The sequence below is a fragment of the Mus musculus genome, chromosome 11 (genome assembly GCF_000001635.26).
Source record: "Mus musculus strain C57BL/6J chromosome 11, GRCm38.p6 C57BL/6J".
Lineage (NCBI taxonomy): Eukaryota > Metazoa > Chordata > Mammalia > Rodentia > Muridae > Mus > Mus musculus.
The window spans coordinates 79,930,440-79,951,521 of NC_000077.6; the positions used below are offsets into that span (position 1 = coordinate 79,930,440).

Consider the following 21,082-nt stretch of genomic DNA (forward strand, 5'->3'; position numbering starts at 1 on the left):
CAGCCCTGTCACACGTACACATACACACACACCCATCGGCGTGCTAAACACATCTGTCTGCCTCTGTCTGTCCTGGGGCCCAAATTCCAAGGCCACTTGCCCTGCATTTTCTCTTTTCCATTCCAGGAGGCCGCCACCCTCCATTGAGAGGAGCACTCCCTGTCCTGCTCCACGCTGGCAAAGTTAGTCTCACCTGACTGCAGCCCAAAGGGACTTTCTTTGCAAATCTTCATATCTTCTAGTAAGAGCCATCTTGGATCACCAACCCAATTAATATGCACTGTGCCAGGCAAACCGTGGGGTACCAGATACAGCCTAAACATAGGCTACTGCCAAGAAGCTCACTGATAAAGCAGGGGCTGGCACTGAGAAAAGGTAGGTGAAGACTGTAATAATGGGCTCAGAAAAAAAAAAAAACAACAAAAAACAGAAGCTGGCTAGCACAACATGAAAATACGTTTCTGGATTAAAAGGGGCCTTTGGGTTTTGTTTCTGCAGACATGAAAGAACACATGTGTATGACCTAGTGTTCGGGGTGAGCCAAGCATCCTGCCAGCCATGCAAGCATGCCTAGGTGAGCCCTCACCCAGGCTCCCCAGCAGCTGTGCCCTGCTCTGCTCAACTCTCTGCTCTCTAGCTTCAACTCTCATTTACCTACACACTGAGGAACGGACAGTCTCGCTTGCCTTCAAAGCACCCATCAAAGTACCCATCGACACCCACAGGCTTCCCTGCCCTGCAGCCTCTTAACGGGCTACTTATTGCCTGCCTCAGCGTGCCATCCACAGGTTTCTCTTGATCCAGAACACCTGCCCACACCTTCCCACCCCATTCTCCGACCCCTGGGCTACAGATGCTGGCAGGGCTCACTCCCGCAAGCTCCACAGCTGTTGGCCTGAAGTCGTCGCATGGCCGCCAGCACCTGGCCACAGCTGACTGAGATTCCAAACCACACTGCCAAGGCTCCACACCTGGGAAGCTACTTAGCCAAGAGATACCCAGGAGCTGGCTACCAGATGAAAATTCTGTTTTCAGAGGTCTGGCCTCGGCCATCGCTACTCCAGGACAAGGGGGAAAATTCCTGTCAAGAAACACAGGCAGGGCAGTGCAGAGGGCGTCATGTGCTAACAGGACAAGTACTCCCAACTGCCCATTGCTGGTTCAGAAATGACTTCTGAGGTACTGACTCTGGAAGCAACTACCTGTGTAGATCGTAAGGCCGGATGACTAGCTGGGTCTGAAATGGCAAGTGTCAGTCCTACCCAATACTTGCTGGGTGCTTCAGCTCCATCACTTCAGTCCTCTTCACAGTGTTAAAATGGTCCGAGTCTGCATGATGGTATAGAAGTGCCAATCACTCTTCACCCTACCATCCCAGAGGGCTTTCTTTAATTCTAGGATGCGATACAACTATAACTCATTCACGGACGGATGAGAACCTGGCAACCAGGTCCCTATCTTGAGTTAAAAATGGTCTTTAGGGTTAAGCCATTCTACACCACAACCGTTGATCAAAACCTCCCACATTGTGTGGACCCAGTATAAACAATGACACCTTAGACATTCCGTGCGTCAGATTCTGACCAGAGCCTGGTCACTCTCCTTGTTGCCTCAAAATAAGTAAGGTATCACCTGAGAGAGGCAGGGCTTGCAGGGGAAATAACCCAACCATAGACGGTCTCCATTGATGTGCTCCCTCCCGTAGACTCAGCAAGTGCAGAGTGATTCACAAGGTCCCAGCCCAAGATTAGAGAAGCAATCAGATAGTGCTGGGAGAGACTTCAGGGGCTGCCTACAAGTTGGGGTGAGCTTCTGAGTGATGCCTTTCAATCAAGCATGCTCCTGTAAGGAACCCCAATAAACTCACTGGTTCACCAGGCTAGACTTGGTATGGTTTATTGGCAGTGCTGGTCTGTGATGGATAGACATTTGATACATACTAGTCAATGTTAGGTTTTTCCTCTATGTAGACTTTTCTATAAAGGGAATGTGGCCAATCAATGTGTGTTCTGTTGTGCTGATCCACAATGGTCTGGCTGCCTGTCACTGCAAGCCCTATCAGAATCTTCTGCAAGGGTGGAAATACAAGCTCTATTATCTGCACTGTGCAACATGGTAACCATGTGGCCATTTAAGCACTTACAATGTGACAAGTGTGGCCCCTCTTAGAGGCACAGACCTTTAAGCACTCTGGGATAGAGGCAGGTAGATTACTGTGAGTTTGAGACTAGCTTGGTCCACTGAGTTTCAGGCCAGCCAGGATTACAGTGAGAATCTGTCAAAAAAAGAAAAAAGAAAGAAAAAGAAAGAAAGAAAAGAAAAAAGAAAAAAAAGAAGAGAAAACCAGGTGTGCATACGTGGTACACAGATATAAATGCAGGCAAAACATTCATACATATAAAAATCTTTTTTTTTTTTTTTTAGACAGGGTTTCTCTGTGTAGCCTTGGCTGTCCTGGAACAAACTCTGTAGACCAGGCTAGCCTCCAACTCACAGAACTCCATCTGCCTCTCCCTCCCAAATGCTGGAATTAAAGGCATGTACCACCACTCTCAGCTATACCACCACTCTCAGCTATAAAATTAAAATTTTAAAAAGCAAATGACAAGGCTAGGTGGTGGTGGCACATACCTTTAGTACCAGCACTCCGGAGGTGGATCTGAGGACAGCCTGGTCTACAGATCGAGTTCCCGGACAGTCAAGGTTACATGGAGAACCTGTCTCTAACACCCACTCACCCCCCCACCCCACCCCCCAAAAAAAACCACAGTAAAGGTTCAAAAATGCACCATATATTCTAACATGCATAAGGATTCAATATATACTAAGGGTCTGAAGGTCGTATGATGAACCAAGAAGAGAACAAACAGATGGGCTACCCAGTGCTACAGAAGTTAGTCAACTGCTTGAGGAAGAGATCCAGTTGTACTAAGCAAGAGGAGAAACTGAAAAGGCCGTTAAAACTAAGGGTGGAGCTGGCGAGGTGGCTCAGCAGTTAAGAGCACTGGCTGCTCTTCCAAAGGTCCTGAGTTCAATTCCCAGCAACCACATGGTGGCTCATTTAACCATTATGTGATATGCCTTCTTCCAGCATACATGTGTGCATGCAGATAGAGCACTCATATATATAAAATAAATAAATATTATCTTAAAATCAAAATCAACACCTGAGGGTATAGCATGGAAGCGTGTTCACATAGCATGTGTGAGGTCATAGATCTGATCAGTACTGGGGAGAAGGGACAGAGTCACAAAAAAATTTGGCCGGGCATGGTGGTGCACGCCTTTAATCCCAGCACTCGGGAGGCAGAGGCAGGCGGATCTCTGAGTTCGAGGCCAGCCTGGTCTACAAAGTGACTTCCAGGACAGCCAGGGCTACACAGAGAAACCCTGTCTCATAAAAACCAAAACAAAACAAATCTTCCCGCATCAAAAACAGCAAACAAAGGGAAGAGAAGCATAAACTTATCTGTAAGAAATGAACGACAAACAAAAGATTAACATTCTCAATGAGTTGTTTTTTTAAAGATTTATTTATTCATTTTATGTCTATGACTACACTGTCTTCAGACACACCAGAAGAGGATATCGGATCCCATTACAGATGGTTGTGAGCCACCATGTGGTTGCTGGGAATTGAACTTGGGACATCTGGAAGAGCAGTCAGTCTTAACCGCTGAGCCATCTCCCCTGGCTCTCTCAATGTATTTTTAAGACAAAAATTAATAAGAAAAAGTAGCTTAAGTGATGATGTACCGCTTTCATCTACTGAGTGGTGAATTATAAAATGATGAAAAGGAAGTACGTAATCCCCAGTGCAGACAAGGGCGTTGCCTCCTGCATGTGATGCTGGAAAGAGCAAATTGGCAAATTTTGTTCTTTTACCTAATTCAGTAATTCCACTGTCAAGTAAGTCCCCTAAGGAAGTGCCAGTGAATGTAACCAAAGATTGACAAGAATCTTCACCAATATCGTTTATACTTTTAAAAAACTATAGCCACAGGAGATTAATTAAGACAAGGGAATGCTATGAATTCATTAGGTGTTTTCCATGTTATTAAATGAACTTAATATTAATTAAGGCTTACTATTAAGTAACTTGTTCAAAATACTTTCCCAATGATATCAAAATGTTAAGGTCCAGCTGTTGAGGCCTGTAACCTCAGCCACTTGAGAGGCTGAGGCAAGAGCATTCAAAGTTCAAGGCCTGCCTAGACCTGAGAACTTTTCAGGCCAGCCAAAACTTAGTGAGACCTGCTCAAAACAGAAAATAAAAAGATGCCTGGGGTCTGTCTCAGTGGTAAAGCTCTTGCCTCAAATGCAAATTTAGGTTTATCACAAACAAACAAATACCCAGTATCAAAAAAAATGAAAGGATTTATTTCAGCTTCCTCCCTTACTCCCCAAATGCCCTCCTTTGTGCCAATCTGCCCCTCCACCCCCTACTGAGGCACTTCCCACTCCCTCCCCCGCCACAAAGCTGGGCATCCTCCATGCCATTCTTGGCCTGTCCATCCTTGGGGTAAATCGTTTCCTGTGCCACCTCAACCTTCTTAAAAGACAAACTTCTCCCAATACCCAGCGCCTCCTTCTCTGTCACTCATCTTCCAAGTCTCCCTTTTTCCTGCAGGTGAAGGAAGGCGCTATTTCTTGAATGATTGATTTAAAAGTACAGATCCAATTCAGATACAGGAAAAGAAGTCACTGTTCAGCCTCACTTCGGTGATCTAAGTGACTTTCTGCTCTGCTCTGCCCTAGTGTTGGGATAATCTTGGGCACTGTAAAGGCTGTCTTTGTAGTATTCAGTGTTGATTTTTGAACCAGTAGAGTACTGTCCGGACTTTGGTACTGTTATTTTTATGAAGCATCACCTGCATCGAAGATTGTACACATTCTCCTCTATCACTTCTGATTTGTTTGATAAACAGCTGATGGCTGGGCAGGAGAGTAAAGGTGGGACATCCAAGAAGAGATCGGAACTCTGGGAAGAATTGAGAGGTGGGAGATCTGCCGGCCAGACTTGGAACTTGAATGTACGGGGCTGAGGAGAGGTGATCAGCCAGGTGGTAAACATGGCTAAGCCATAAGGACTAAGCTTTCATAAATAAAGTCTCTTAATCAGTATTCGGGAGCTGGAGGGTTGAGGCAGTCCATCCACACCCTCGTCCCTCCTATCTCCACAGGTATCATGCAGGCTTTCACAACAAGAAGAGAACACACAAAACTATACTTTCTCTTGGGTTTGAACTGGGTCCCTCACACCTAGTCTAGATTAGAGCTGTATATGCTTAGCCTGGAACAAGAATTGAAGCTGAATCATATGATTTCTGTGTATTTTAGATTTAACAGGCACTAGCAGTACTCATTTCTGGAACCAAAGATTAACACCAAGTAAAAGTATGTTACAAAAATCAATCCGTTCTTCTGCCAGCTCTCGACAATTCACACACCAGCTCATCACAAACCTGCCCCGAGACTTGCATCACAACTTCAGCCAACTGGTGGTGCTCGACCACTAGTGGCCAGCCTGGTGCATGGCGTGTTTAGCTACAAACAGCTCTGCTGACTGTCCCTGCAACATTTTCATGGCTCGCCAATAGATCTGTCCGCAGTTCTCAGGTTTACCGAAGGGATGGTTCAATTCTTCCTTGATGTAATCCATCCAAAGATCTTCAAAAGGAACCAAAAAACTACTGTAAACGTAGCTAGAAAACTGGGAAGGCTTTAATTAAGCAAATTTAACTATTAATACTAAGCCAGTTAAAAAGTTCTGAGAAACTTCCGCACATAAAATTAAGAGAATGTAAATATATATGAATAAAATAAGGTACTCTGACACATTTAAGCACTGTGTAGTGTTAAAGTTCAGCCTATCTATTGCCTCAAACATTATCATGCCTTTACAGTAAAAACTTTCAAATTCCTTTCTATCCTCTCTAATTTTTTTTTCCAAGACAGGGTTTCTCTGTGTAGCCCTGGCTGTCCTGGAACTCACTCTGTAGACTAGGCTGGCCTTGAACTCAGAAATCCACCTGCCTCTGCCTCCCGAGTGCTGGGATTAAAGGCGTGCACCACCACTGCCTGGTTTCCTCCCTACTTTTTAAAAGACACGGTACGTGTACCATGTTATCATCTAGTCAGCCCCACACTGTGCCTCAGCAAGCTAGCCCTGTTGTAACTGACTAAGCACTGACAGTTCCTCCTTTCCTACTATGGTGACTACATATGACCAGCTGTGACTACTGGCCTGTACTAGCATTTTCTTTATAAATACTTGGTTTGGTTTTGAAATTTTGAGATAGGGTTTCACCCTGTAGTCCAGGCTAGCCTGGAACTTACTACATAGCCTAGACTGGCCTCAAAACTCCTGGCAATATGCTTCCACCTCTGTAGCAATAAGGTTATAGTCATGAGTCATAAGTTATTTATTTTATATTGTGTGTACATACACACCAACATGTCACAGCATACATGTGTAGGGCAGAGGAGAACTTGCGGAAGTCAGTCCTTTTTTTCTACCATGTGGGTCCAAGAGATCAGATTCATGTCTTTAGGCTTGAAAATAAGTGCCTTTGGCCATATAGCCATCTTACCCGGCCACACAAATTTCTCTTTTTAAGAGACCCAAGGGCGGGGGCTGGTGAGATGGCTCAGTGGGTAAGAGCACCCGACTGCTCTTCCGAAGGTCCAGAGTTCAAATCCCAGCAACCACATGGTGGCTCACAACCATCCGTAATGAGATCTGACTCCCTCTTCTGGAGTATCTGAAGACAGCTACAATGTACTTATATATAATAAAAATAAACAAATCTTTTAAAAAATGATTTCCACCTTTCTTATCTGTATCCCTTTAAAAAAAAAAAAAAAAAGAGACCCAAACCAAGCAAATCTTTCTCTGAGCCACAGTTGGTAAGAGAAGTAGTGGATACAGGGGTTTGCAAACTTAAGTGATAAGAAAACACTACTGCTGCAGAGGTGGAGGCAGGAGCACTACCAGGGGTAGGAGTCTAGGCTATATAGTGAGTTCCAGGCTAGCCTGGGCTACATAGAATGAGAACCTGTCTCAAAAAACACAAGGGGAAAAAAGAAAACAGAAAAAAAAAAAAAAGACAAGACCACACACACACACACACAAGGGAAGAAGGCAGGAGAAGCACTGAAGAACTGTTCTAAGAAGGACAAACCAGAAACACTACCCCAGCCATGTAACAGCCAGAGACTGCAGCTACTCACCAGAATCTGAAGTCCCAAACTCTCTCAGCGCCCTCTCGTAATACTCCCTCAGGTTTACCATCTTGCAGGGTTCCTATAAAAACAATCAGAACATCTGGCTTCATTCATCTGATCATAAATTCATATTTTAAGCAACTACTACCTGTTAGGTTTGAAGGAGAAGGACCAAACCAGCCTAGTTTCTCAACTTATCCGAAAGGAAGGAAGGAAAGACCAGGCGGGGACTGGCCCAGCAACTGAGGACACCTGCCACCAAGCCTGACAGCCTGAGCTCACCCCCAACACAGAAGGAGCCAAGAGTCAACTCTCAAAAGTTATTCTGGGGGCTGGTGAGATGGCTCACTGGGTAAGAGCACCCGACTGCTCTTCCGAAGGTCCAGAGTTCAAATCCCAGCAACCACATGGTGGCTCACAACCATCTGTAACGAGATCTGAAGCCCTCTTCTGGAGTGTCTGAAGACAACTACAGTGTACTTACATATAATAAATAAATAAATCTTTAAAAAAAAAGTTATTCTGACTTTCACAGGTGCACCGTGGTGCTCACAAAATAAACAAGACGGGCTGGAGAGATGGCTCAGCAGTTAAGAGCACTAACTGCTCTTGTGAGAGTCCTGAGTTCCAATCCCAGCAACCACATGGTGGCCCACAACCACCTGTAATGGAATCAGAGGCACTCTTCTGGTGTGTCTGAAGACAGCTGCAATGTACTCATATACATAAAATAAATAAATCTTTAAAAAAAAGAGAGAAAGAAAGAAAGAGAACAAGAACACGTGTTGCTCTTGCAGAAAATCTGAGTTCAGTTCCTATCCTGACACCCAAGTCCTATGGCTCACAAGCACCTGTAACTACAGCTCCAGAGAACTCAAGGCCTCTTCCAGCCTCCAAGGGAATCCGAATTCCTATATAAGTACTTCCACAAAGAAACACACAACTTAATTTTTTTTAAAAAAGCATTGGGGAGGGGGGTAATGGGAGACTTTCGGGATAGCATTTGAAATGTAAATGAAGAAAATACCTAATAAAAAATTGGGGGGGGGGAGCATTTAGTATAAAGTAACTATTTCATGAGTTTAATCCCTAGCACCACTAAAACAAAAATTAGAACACTGGGCAGTGGTGGCACGTGCCTTTACTCTCAGGCAGAGGCAGGAGGATCACTGAGTTCAAGGCCAGCCTGGTCTACACAGTGAGTTCCAGGACAGTCAAAAGCTACACAGAGGAAACCCTGTCTCAAAAAACGAAACAAAACAAAACAAAACAAAAAATATTTTCAAATCTCCCTTCTCCAAGCCACATATTTTACAGTCAGTTTAACTTCACATGCACAAATATGCAAACACTCTGCTACAGAATCATAACACACATGGCACTATCCACCTTCTTTCCTATCCACTATCCCACTGGGCCTTGTGTCTCTCACACGTTTCACAGGCAGAAAGCCTGCCTACACAGATGAGGGGAAGACTGACAATGAAGTGACTTATCTAGGCATAATTATTACGTTAGTAATCAATACAGAGATTGATTATTAAATATTATGCTAAACTGTCTCAGCATGTAAGGCTATATTATACTTCAGCACAAAACAGCTCAATCTCACTAGTGATTTTTCAAAATTCAAATAAAAACAAATACCAAGTAAAATACCAAAATCAAAGAAAAGAAACAACAACAACAAAACAAAGCCAAACACTTAGAGAAGCAAAGAGGAAATGGGTATCTGCATCCATTAGATCCATCAGCTACCTTTATAAACAGTTACAATTCTTTTAGAAAGCTGCATGTTAGCAAATATACATTAGCATATATAACAGACATGATAGCACACATCTGACTTTTTTTTGTTTTTTGTTTTGGTTTTTTCGAGACAGGGTTTCTCTGTGTAGCCCTGGCTGCCCTGGAACTCACTCTGTAGACCAGGCTGGCCTCAAACTCAGAAATCTGCCTGCCTCTGCCTCCCAAGTGTTGGGATTAAAGGCGTGTGCCACCACTCCCAGTACACATCTGATCTTTTAAGAATTTTTTATATATTTATCTATTTTATGTGTTTTACCTGCATGTGTGTGTGTGTGTGTGTGTGTGTGTGTGTGTGTGTGTGTGTATCATGTGTGTACAGTGCTCATGAGGGCTGGAAGATAGTGTTGGGTCCCTACAACTGGAATTACAAACAGTTGTTACAAGTCACAAGGGTTCTGGGAACCAAAACCGGGTTCTATGGAAGAGTAGCCAGTGCTCCTAACCACTGAGCCACCTCTGCAGCTGCTATATGACAATACTTTAAAATTCGTCTTTTTTTTTTTTTGGTGTGTGTGTGGGGGGGGGGGGGTTGGACCATGGTACCACAGACCTTTAATCCCGGCACTCAGGAGGCAGAGGCAGGCAGACCTGAGTTCAAGACCAGGCCAGCATAGTCTACAGAGCAAGTTCCAGGACATCCAGGATTACACAGAGAAACCCTGTCTCAAAAAAGAAAGAAATATACTTTATATATACAATGAGAGAGAGAGAGAGAGAGAGAGAGAGAGAGTTATTTGTCTGATTTTGAATTGTTTTGACTTTTGAGTCAGGATATTTATATGTAGCCTTGGCTAGTCTAGAACTCAGTACAAAGAACAGACTGGCCTCAAACTCACAGAGATCCTGAATGCTGAGATTAAAGGTGCACACTATACTACCTCTCTGAGCTATTACTTTTTTTTTTTTTTTTTTTTGGTTTTTCGAGACAGGGTTTCTCTGAGTAGCCCTGGCTGTCCTGGAACTCACTCTGTAGACCAGGCTGGCCTCGAACTCAGAAATCCACTTGCCTCTGCCTCCCAAGTGCTGGGATTAAAGGCGTGCGCCACCACTGCCTGGCAAACTATTACTTTTTAACTGAGACCTTCCTACCTTTTCACTGTATTCATAAGTTACAGTTAAGACCACCTGAGACAGATATCAAGTGCTCACTGCACAGCCTGACAGGAGAGGAACAGGACACAGGAGTTCAGCAGTAGCTGTACCTCCCCCAGCACAGGGCTTCCTCTCCCGCCTGGGTTTCCTGTTCCTCACAGGTGACTTTCTCCTATCTGATTCCCATTCTTAGCAGCTCTATGGAAAAGAGGCTGAGCCAAGGGACCGGGAGTTTGTGCTCCACTCTAACAAGTTAAATAACAGCGCGCTGCTCTGAGTGTAACCACAGAGATGTGCTTCCAGGCAGAAGTGCTCAGAATACTCACCTGCTCCTTTTCAAACTGCATCATTTTCCTGAAAAACTCAACCGAAAATGGACGGCTTTCCTGTAAACTAAAAAGGAGTGGAAATGTTAGTTCCAGCAGCAACAGAAAGCCTTTTACAACTTATAAATATGGATGAATAACTAGGCTTTGCGCCCAACAACAGGTCGTTTAACACAGCCAAACTGGACCTGCTGGAGCCAGTCCCATGCCTCAGCTTGGAGTGACTGACCCTTCGCCACCCTAAAACAATTTCCCACACACGTTGTGTTGTTATTGTTGTTGTTGTTGTTGTTTGTCTTTATAACAATTCTCTCTATGTTGCCTTCTTTGGTCTCTAAACTCCAAATGATCTCCTAATTTAGTCATGTATCTTAAATAAGTGCTGCTACTAAATTTTTTTGAAGAGGAAATGTAGTGTGAATTTTGGTTTCTTTAAAAACACAGAAATATTGTAAGAATATGTTTTCGTTTTAATTCCCTGGTATAGGATATGAGGCTTGGCTGCTTCAGATCTGTCACAGCAGCTGACTATGATTTGTCTCGTGCTCTAGCAGTGTCGTAGTTTTGACAGCTGCAGATAAGTTTCTGCCAGTGTGTGACATTTGGTATCCGGGACTCTTCAAAGGAGATATAAATGCTAGAGCCCTGACAGAGACTGCTGGTTGGCTCTAATTTGTTGTTCTTTGTCAAGTAGTTGTGTGCAGAGAAGAAAAGAAGAAATTAGATATCCTACTGGTGAAGATCAAACTCGCCCCAAGAAACTCGATGCCCTTAATCAGTAGGAAGCAGTCTAAGGATATTGTTGTCCCCTTTGCCCTCTGTCCTTTTTTCTCTCCTACCTAGTGTTGAGGGGGCTAAAAGAGAAAAGAAGAGGGGTAGAGAAGGGTGGAAGAAAAAGGAACCCACAAAGTAGCCTGGCGACAAGGGAAAAAGGCTATCTAATGCTTTTCAACTGTATTCAAAACTAGGATTAGAGTGTGGTACCTTTTAAACACTGCTCTGGCCTTTTTGTAGCCTCCACTCCGATAGGCCCAATCCAGGTATTTCTCCTTCAGAGTTACTGAACTGGCACCTGTGACAGCTATAATAGCTTTCTACATTTAAAAGAAAAAAACAAAAGGAACTTAGAGATATAAAACATATTATGAAGACCCACCCGAGCTACTAGGTCATCGTGACTTAGGATATAAAATAACCAATCCCTGCACAAGGGACAGAAATGGGAGCTTGTACCTTAAAGATGGCTTCCGTGTCCTCCTGGCTTTTAGCACTTTCACTCCACTCTGCCCAAGAAATCCACAAGGGCAGACAAACCTGCTCACAAAAAGGAAGCCATTAGATGTGACTATGCAGAAGTGCTCTGAGAGACTCACCACTATAAAGATGGGTTACAGCCCCCAGCCACGTCATCCAGAGCAACAGTTTGATAATTTAGTCCAATTCCAGTGGGGAACCCAACCGTAGCCATCATCAGCCATCATCTGTCAGTGAAGCGAGCAAAAGCCCACAGCCAATCAGCCCCACACTACTCAGGCCTTCTGTCTGCAGTCTGGGAGCCACGGCATAAGAACTGACATAGGCTGGCCTGCCTGATCTTCAGTGTGGAGAGGCAGACAGCAGAGAGCAGGAACTGAGTCTGTTCCCCACCTGACCCTCTGCAGTCCATTTTCCCACTCACTAATATAAAAGACTTACTGCCAAATAAATATAGAACATTGAAGTTTGGATTTTTGTGATTACAGGGCGAGTTTATAATCAGGTGTGTGGATACAAGTAAGAATATTCCACTGGTATTTTTTTATTTTAAGAGATTTAAACAGAGTAAGAGATCTTACATGATTTAGTAATGTTGCAAATAAAGGATTAGAAACAGAAGTAACTTTCCTAGTCAATCCTTGAGCCACTTACCATCACTTAACCACAATTGTCACTCTAGGGTTTGCTCTCAACAGACAAGTATAGTACAAATGAGCATTCACAAATTTTCCAAAAGGTTCCAAAAAGAGGGGGAAGAGACATAATTCAGTTGATAGAGGGTTTGCTTATCCTGCTCGAAGCTCTGGGTTCAATCTTTTTTGTTTGGTTGGTTTTTGTTTTGGTTTGGTTTGGTTTTTGAGACAGGGTTTCTCTGTGTAGCCCTGGCTGTCCTGGAACTCACTCTGTAGACCAGGCTGGCCTCAAACTCAGAAATCCGCCTGCCTCTGCCTCTCAAGTGCTGGGATTAAAGGCGTGCGCCACCACCACCCAGCTGCTCTGGGTTCAATCTTACTCATGCACATAAAATAATAAAAATAAATCTTTTTTAAAAATGAAATATAAAAGAAACAGTTCACAGACCTGGGGTTTGAGGTGTGCAAAGGCTTCCTCAAAGCGCATCTCTACATCCGGGCTCTTTGAGTCAATGAGCACCTGGAGCTTCGTCTGCCACATTGTTACAGAGTCCTTGAACAATTCGGTCCCAGCCTCTGCCACCTGCAGTGCTTCTTTGAAGAGGTCCTGGCGCAGCAACAAGTCAATCTAAGGAAGGCAATGCACACGTAAAGGGCCACTTGAAAGCAAAATTACAGATACAAATAGATGCGCAGAAAGACTATCTCTGACAATAAGTCCACTAGTCTCCTACGCCTTTACCACAGCTGCTAAATAGGCAGAAAGGGCATCTGGGATTCCTCCTTTCCCTCATCCTACCCAAAGGATCATCAGAAAGTCATAAAGACAGCTGAGGAGATAGATGGCTCGGCAGGTAGAGGTGCCTGCCAGGCCACCCTGCCAGCTCGCTCTCTGGATCCCACACTGAAGGGAAGAATTACCTTCCGAAGGTGCTCTCCCCACACACATGCCATGACACAGACATACAGAGTGATGGCAATTTCCTTTATCAGAAAACAAACGAAAGGCGGAGAGCCTGAGTCATTTCAGCTGGAACCACACCCATCAGAGCAGAAGAAAGACAGAAACAGTGTTTGTAGACTTGTAAGGAAACACGTGTATTCATTCACAGGTCTAACTTTCTCAAAATGTAACTGGATAGTGTGTAACATGACTCATGGGGGCTGGAGAGGTTACTTACGGCTCAGGGGTGAAGAGCACTGGCTGCTCTTCCAGAGGACCTGGGTTCAATTCCCAGTACCCACATGGCAAGTTATTTATTTAGTCTCAGGGGATCAGACACCCTCTTTTAGCCTCCTAAGGCACGTGCAGCCAAACACCCATACACTTTCGATCTGTTTACAACAGAATTTTACAAAATTGTGAAGAAACCCAATGAACAGCAGTTTGTAGTTGGTTCCTACAACAAGTACATTTACTATGCATTGTTACAGGGCAAATTTAATACTCAGAAAACCAGACACTCTGCCCTACCACAGAGCTTCCCATCTAATGAGACAGCAAGATCTTTGCCTCGACAGAACAAGAACCACCTTGCTATAGGAGGGCAGTGCAGAACAGCCAGCATGGCCCATGGCAACGGTGAGAAAGAACTTCAGGAAGGGAACTTCCAGCTAACACTTAAAGACAAACAGGTACCAGACAGGTAAACACAGAACCCCAGAAAAGAGAAGGCTCTCCAACCAGTTTGCACAAGGGGCTGACGATGACAGACAAACTTAACACAAGAGGAAATTCATGTTTAGTATGACTGGAGGGTGACAGAAGATGTTTCCAGAATTACAGGCAGGGACCAAGTTAAGAAGTTGGAGTAAATTAAAAAAAAAAAAAGGTTTGAGTAACTTTACCCAAAAGATTATGGGAAAACTAGAATAATCTTGTAATTTTTACATTTATTTGTGTGTTTAAGACATATATGTTGTTTGTGTGAGCATACACATGTACATGCTGATATGGGGGTATGTATATGTGTGTGTGTGTGTGTGTGTGTGTGAGAGAGAGAGAGAGAGAGAGAGAGAGAGAGACATATATACACATATATGCCAGAGAGAGAGAGAGACATAAATACACATATATGCCAGAGAGAGACACACAAACACACATATATACACATATATGCCAGAGGTCGTCAATGTTGGATGTTTCCCAGAATTTCCTTCTATTTTTTTTTTTTGCATGTGTCTATGTGTGTGATGTGTGCATGTGTGTGCACATGTATGTGGGTTCAAATGTGCATGCAGGTGCACGTACATATGTGTGTTCATCCGTACGGATATGCAAGACTGATGTGATGTTAGCTTCCTCCATAGCCCTCACCTTTTTCATCAGGCAGGGTCTCTCAACTAAACCCAGAGCTCACTCATATGCTAATCTAATTAGCCAGTTCACTCTGGGAATCCATCTTCACCTTCAGCACACAGAATTCTAGGCATTTACATGGGTGCTGGGGATCCACCCTAAGCTGAACAGATGAACTCCAGGGCTTCTGCCTTCCCAGCACTGGGACTGCAGTGCGATGCCACAACAATGAGAAGAGTTAGGGAAAGCAAAGGGGAAGGGATGAAATGGGCACACGGGGTGGGGGTGGGGGTCAGGAAGAAAAAGGGAGGGAATAAAAGGAAGGGAAGGAAGCCAGGAAGAAAGGGGAAGGGGGGAGGAAAAGGGGGGAAAAGGAGGAAAAGGGGACGGGGGAGAAGGGGGAGAAGGAATGCGAGGGAAAGGGAAGGAAGGGGTAAAAGGGGGGAGGGGAAGAAGGGAGGGGAGGAGAGGGGAGGGGAGGGCTGGAGAGGTAGTCCTACAGTCAAGAAAACTGGCTATTCTTACAGAGGACTCAGGCTAAATTCTCAGCACCCACATGGCAGGGAAGAAGAGGAAGGCGAGGAAAGGGAGTGCTCCTTCCAGTCGGCTTTGCTCGCTCTGACTGTTCTGCTGCCGTGTACCTTAATCAGAATAAAGCCCATGTACCAGGCACTGCATTTGCTCTCTATGGCCTTACCCACTGCTTGTACTGGACTTCAGAAAGCAGCTTCAGTTCATGGGCCTTCCTGAATGCAAGCATGGTTCTTTCCAGCCTCTGGAAGCAGAAACGTGTCAGGTCATTAGGGAGATTCTGGCAGGGGTGGGCCATTGGCCACTGAGCTGGGCAAAAGGGACTTTGCACATTTCTGAGAATTCAGAATTCTGGGGTGTGACTCAGGATGAGATGAGCTAAGCCCCTGCACCTGGCACAGTCCAAGCAGCACAAAGCCCTCCTGCCCTATATCCAGATTAAGGGCAAACCAGGCTAGATCTTCACGATGACGGGTCACCCACAGCAAAAAGCAAGCGATTAAGTGTGAAATGCTGGAAGCTGCCCAGTGTTGTTCTGCAGAGAACAGACGCTTTCTAACCACTCACTGTAGCTATGCAACGTAAATCCTTACCTGCCCTCTGAGGGGCACACTACTGGTCTTCTTAGAAAACCTCTCCAAGCAAAAGGTGATGTAACACTTCCACATGGCCTCTGGAAAAGGCAGATGACACCAATTAGATCACCAGTCCTCTTAGTTCAAAAACCTTTCTTTCTTTTTCTTTCTTTCTTTCTTTTTTTTTTTTTTTTTTTTTTTTTTTTGGTTTTTATGAGACAGGGTTTCTCTGTGTAGCCCTGGCTGTCCTGGAACTCACTCTGTAGGCCAAGCTGGCCTCGAACTCAGAAATCTGCCTGCCTCTGCCTGGGATTAAAGGCGTGCGCCACCACGCCCGGCTTTAAAAGCCTTTCTTTGAAGAGGAAACTCCTCTAAAGAAAGTTTAAATTGGGAGCTGGAGATGGCCCGATGGCTATGAGCATGTGCTGCCCTTCCGGAGGACCTGAGTTAAGATTACAGCATTCAGGGGCTGGAGAGATGGCTCAGTGGTTAAGAGCACCGACTGCTCTTCCGAAGGTCCTGAGTTCAAATCCCAGCAACCACATGGTGGCTCACAACCATCCGTAATGAGATCTGACTCCCTCTTCTGGTGTGTCTGAAGATAGCTACAGTGTACTTAGATATAATAATAAATAAATCTTAAAAGAAAAAAAAAACTTTAAAAAAAAAAGATTATAGCAAACTGGGTAGGCCACAATCCCTGCAACTCCAGTTCCAAGGGATCCGACACCCTCTTTTAGCTTCTGTAAACAAGTTTAAATTAACCCGGCTTTAAAAACAATTATTCCCATTGTATGGAATCAAATGTATCAGATATTGGGAGAAAGCAAGTGAGCGAACACAGGAACTCAGATCCCTGTCTAGGCTTTCTATCTCCGCTGCCTTTAATATTCCAAATGAGAACGAAATCTCTAATGGAAGATACAGGATGGTGCCCCACGTAGTGACTCATCCCTTTAACCCCAGCACTGAGGAGGCAGAGGCAGGCAGAGTTCAAGGCCAGCCTGGTCTACACAGAAAGTTCTGGGCTAACCAAGGCTAGGTAGTGAGACCCTGTCTCCAAAGGATATAGAATAATAAGCAGTCTTCTAGATTATAATTTCTTAGGATTTGGGGGTTGGCTGGCTTTGTTTTGTTTTCTTCTGAGACAGGTTTCATGCAGCTCAGAGAAACCTCAAACTCAACTCTCAAGTTAGAGATAAACCTTGAACTCTGGACCCTCCTGCCTTTATCTCCAAGGCATTGACATTATTAAGTCTGAAGCAGTACTTGCAGTTTATTCCAGTGCTGGGGATCAAGCCCAGGCGTCACGTGTTCTGCAAAGCACTTGACAAACTGAGCTACAGCCCCGGCCCTGAGAGTATATGTATTATTTATGCCAAGCAAATGAACATAAATATCTCTATTACTAAAGAAGTTCACAAAAGCTCTAGCACACACCTATAATCCCAGCACACAGGAGGCAGAGGCAGGTGGGTCAGGGGTTCAAGGCCAGCCTAGAGTACATGAAATCTCATCATGAAAAAGTCTGGCTTTTTACCATCACAGAAATAACAACTAGAAAGAGGCATACAGGGATAAGTATACAGTTCAGTTGGTAGAGTGCTTGTCTAGCATGCAGGAGGTACCACACATTGTGGTTCGGAAGTTCAAGGTCACCGTGGCCTATCTAGATTGAGGTCAGCCTGGAATACATGAGGTCTTGTCTCAAAAAAGAAAAGGAGGCTGGTGGTGGTACATGCCTTTAATTCCAGCACTTGGGAGGCAGAGGCAGGCGGATTTCTTAGTTTGAGGCCAGCCTGGTCTACAGAGTGAGTTCCAGGACAGCCAGGGCTACACAGAGAAACCCTGTCTCGAACCCCCCCCCCAAAAAAAGGAGGTATAAAACAGCTGGCAAGACAGCTTAACACATAAAGGCTCTTTACGCCAAGCCTGAGGACCTCAGCCCACATATCAGAAAGAGAAGCAGGAGCTGGAGAGATGGCTCAGCAGTTAAAGGCATGATCTGCTCTTACAGAGGTCCTGAGTTCAATCCCCAGCAACTACACAGTGCTCATAACCACCATATAATCTGATCGGATGCCTTCTTCTGGCATGCAGGTGTACATGCAGATAGAGCACTCATATAAAAAAAAAATAAATCTTAAGTTAAAAAAGGGAGGGGTGGTGGTAGGGAGATGGCTCAGCAGTTAAGAGCACTGACTGTTCTTCCAGAGGTCCTGAGTTTAATTCCCAGCAACAACATAGTGGCTCACGACCATCTGTAATGGGATCCAATGGCCTCGTCTGATATGCCTGAAGAGAACAACAGTATACTCATAATAAATAAATAAATAAATAAATCTTTTTTGAAAGCGGGGGGTGGGGGGGGCGCATGGGGCTGGAGAGATGGCTCAGCAATTAAGAACACTGGCTGCTCTTCCAGATGTCCCGAGTTCAATTCCCAGCAACCACATGGTGGCTCACAACCATCTCTAATGGGATCCAATATCCTCTTCTGACATGTCTAAAGACAGTCATATACATAAAATAAATAAATGTTTAAAAAAGGGGTGGGGGAGAACCCAGTACAGTGAGCTGTCCTCTGACCATCACGTGTATGCTGTGGCATTCACTCACACACATACAGAGATTTCTCTTCCTTTTTTTCTTCTCTACTAGGGGCTGAACTCAGGGCACAGTCACAGTCAGAGACAGACGCACCTGTAGGCAGGGCCTTCACTGCCTCCTCATACACCGCGCAGCACCTCTCTTCCCTTCGGCCCATTTCCACTGCTTTGGCTTGTTTCGACACAGGCTGTTCTTCACCTGGTTGGGACTCGATCTCTAATTCTCGCCGCGCCACATAATCCCAAGTGAGTGGGTCATCGGTGTGCAGAGCTTGAAGGCTGAAAATGACAGTTTACTGGCAACTGCCCCATGATAGAAACTAATTCGAAAATAACAGAATTCCTATGGTCCACAAAAGGGCACAGGATACCCTTTTACAGCTGCAGTAACACAAGAGTAATTTCCTCAGAGGAATAAATGTAACATATGCTAGTGTTCATGTTTGCTGCATTTGGTTTCTTGTTAATACAGTACTATTCTGTTCTGCACTGTGGCATAGCTTGTTTCTTTATTGGAAGGCCTATGTTTACTTCTAAAAGTTTTTTTTTTTCATTTTGCATCAAGAGGTGGGAGTGTCATTGATGGAACATTTAAGTAAGAAATGTATATAAAAAGAACAACAGAGGCCTTCAGAATGGTGTGTATCAAGAGACAATAGGGCAAAATATCAAAGTGACAGCGAACCTATCCTATGATAGAATCTACTATTATATTAGGATTATTAAATTCCTAACAGATGGCGGCCACCACTGGGAGGAGAGGCCCCTTGGTATTGCAAACTTTATATGCCCCAGTACAGGGGAATTCCAGTGCCAAGAAGCAGGAGTGGGTGGGTAGGACAGCAGGGCGGGGGGAGGGATTAGGGAACTTTCGGGATAGCATTTGAAATGTATATAAAGAACATATCTAATAAAATTTAAAAAAAGAAAATACTCAGTAACAATCATAATGGTAAATATGTAATTTAAAAAAAAAAAAAAAGAGTAATTTCCTAACAGGCGTTCCAGAATAGCTTAACAAATAGACTAATCAATGGACCAAAGTTGTTATATATCAATTAGATTGCAGAATGTTTCAGGCATCATTTACAGATATTAACTTTTAGCTGGGCGTGGTGGCACAGCATTCAGAAGCCTGAGGCAGAATGATTCCCACACATTCAAGGCCAGCCTACCCTTCTTAAAAATAAACAAACAAAACCCCAACAAATATTATCTTTAAAATTATTATAGCTCTCCAAATCACATCAGTAGTTATCTGTGGCCACAGACACCTCCATGAGCCCTGCAGAGCCTGGTCTCTTAAATTCTTCTAACAGAGGCAGAGAAAAAACACAACGGAACTCTCTACCAAAACGCTGAAGAATTCAAAGAACAAACTGATGCATGTTCTAGCTTCTCTCCTACGACATGAAGAAGTGGAACCCAAGAACAAAGGTGCCGAATGTAAACGTTATGCAGTGGACTGGGTGAGCAGCACGCCCAAAGGCCCGTGGAGGGTTTGTAAAGGATATCCTTTTTCTTTTTCTTCTTATTTTGTTTTGTTTTGGCTTTTCTTCATTAAGATTTACTTATTTATTTATATGAGTGCTCTATGTGCATGTACACCTGCATGCCAAAAGAAGGCATTAGATCCCATTACAGATGGTTGTGAGCCACCATGTGATGCTGGGAATTGAACTCAGAGCCTCTGGAAGAACAGCCAAAACTCTTAACCGCTGAGCCATCTCTCCAGCCCTTGTTCTGGTTTTTTGAGACAGGGTTTCTCTGTGGAGGTCTAGCTGTCTCAGAGCTCACTCTGTAGACGAGACTGGCTTGGAACTCAGAGATCCATCTGCATTTGCTTCCCAAGTGCTGGGATTAAAGGCTCGCACCACCACTGCCCGGTGTATATTCTTTTCCTCTTCCCCCAGCCTTAGATCTTAATCACAGACCAGAAGCAGACATGTTGGCCTCACCATAGCTTTACTTACTCATCATAAATTTCCTTCTGTAGATCTTTGGCAAAATCAAATAGCTGAGCAATAGCAAGAAGTGACACATGGAATTCTGCACCTAAAATTTAAAAGTTGAGGGGAGAGGGCGATCTGCTGTCGGTTAAACTGTAAAGACACACTTCATTCTAAACGAGCCATTTTCTTTATGTATTAGAGTTAGTCTTTTGGGGATTGCTGTCTTTTGCCTTGAGACAGGGCTTCACTATCTAGTCATGGCTGGCTTCTACTCACTCCTCTCCCGAACCCTAATGGTAGGGATCAAACCTACATCCTTATGCTGCAAGGCAAGCACTTTAAGCTACAAGCCCTACCTCAGATGGCCTCCAATCAGGAACCTCCTGTTCCCCCGGGTGTTAGGGGCCACCATACCAAGCTTGGTTTTTGTTTTCCTGGTGCTGGATCCAACCCATGACCTAATGCATGATGGAACTAACACTAAGCTATGCTCACAGTTAGAACGGGCAGCCTCCTTCTGGTGACTTTTGTTTTTTGTTTTTTTAAATAGAACAAAGAGAGGAGATAGTCCTATATCCCCACCACATGTACAAAGACATTAACATTTTGAAATATTTCTAAATATTCTTAAGTTTCATAAACTTAAGGGCATAAGGCAAAGATTATATCATCTACTCCTTTCCAACTCCCCCAAATTAGTCAAATACTCAATAAAACCTTACTGAAATGCCCGATGATAGCTCAAAAGGAAGCTTTTTCTGAAGACACAGTAT

At 44.3% G+C, this 21,082-nt stretch overlaps 1 protein-coding gene across 1 annotated transcript in view; it reads right to left on the minus strand.

Annotated features, from left to right (window-relative positions):
• Positions 1-3,516: 3,516 nt before the first annotated feature.
• Positions 3,517-21,082, minus strand: part of Utp6 (UTP6 small subunit processome component) — a 28,432-nt gene continuing 10,866 nt past the window's right edge. Inside the window, exons 10-19 of the mRNA NM_144826.3 lie at positions 20,331-20,412; positions 18,452-18,636; positions 15,767-15,846; positions 15,340-15,417; positions 12,792-12,971; positions 11,688-11,768; positions 11,439-11,548; positions 10,455-10,521; positions 7,234-7,306; positions 3,517-5,670 (exon numbers count right to left, since the gene is read on the minus strand). Coding sequence (NP_659075.1) covers positions 5,516-5,670; positions 7,234-7,306; positions 10,455-10,521; positions 11,439-11,548; positions 11,688-11,768; positions 12,792-12,971; positions 15,340-15,417; positions 15,767-15,846; positions 18,452-18,636; positions 20,331-20,412 — 1,091 coding nt within the window. The 3' untranslated portion in view covers positions 3,517-5,515. The remainder of the gene's footprint in view (positions 5,671-7,233; positions 7,307-10,454; positions 10,522-11,438; positions 11,549-11,687; positions 11,769-12,791; positions 12,972-15,339; positions 15,418-15,766; positions 15,847-18,451; positions 18,637-20,330; positions 20,413-21,082) is intronic.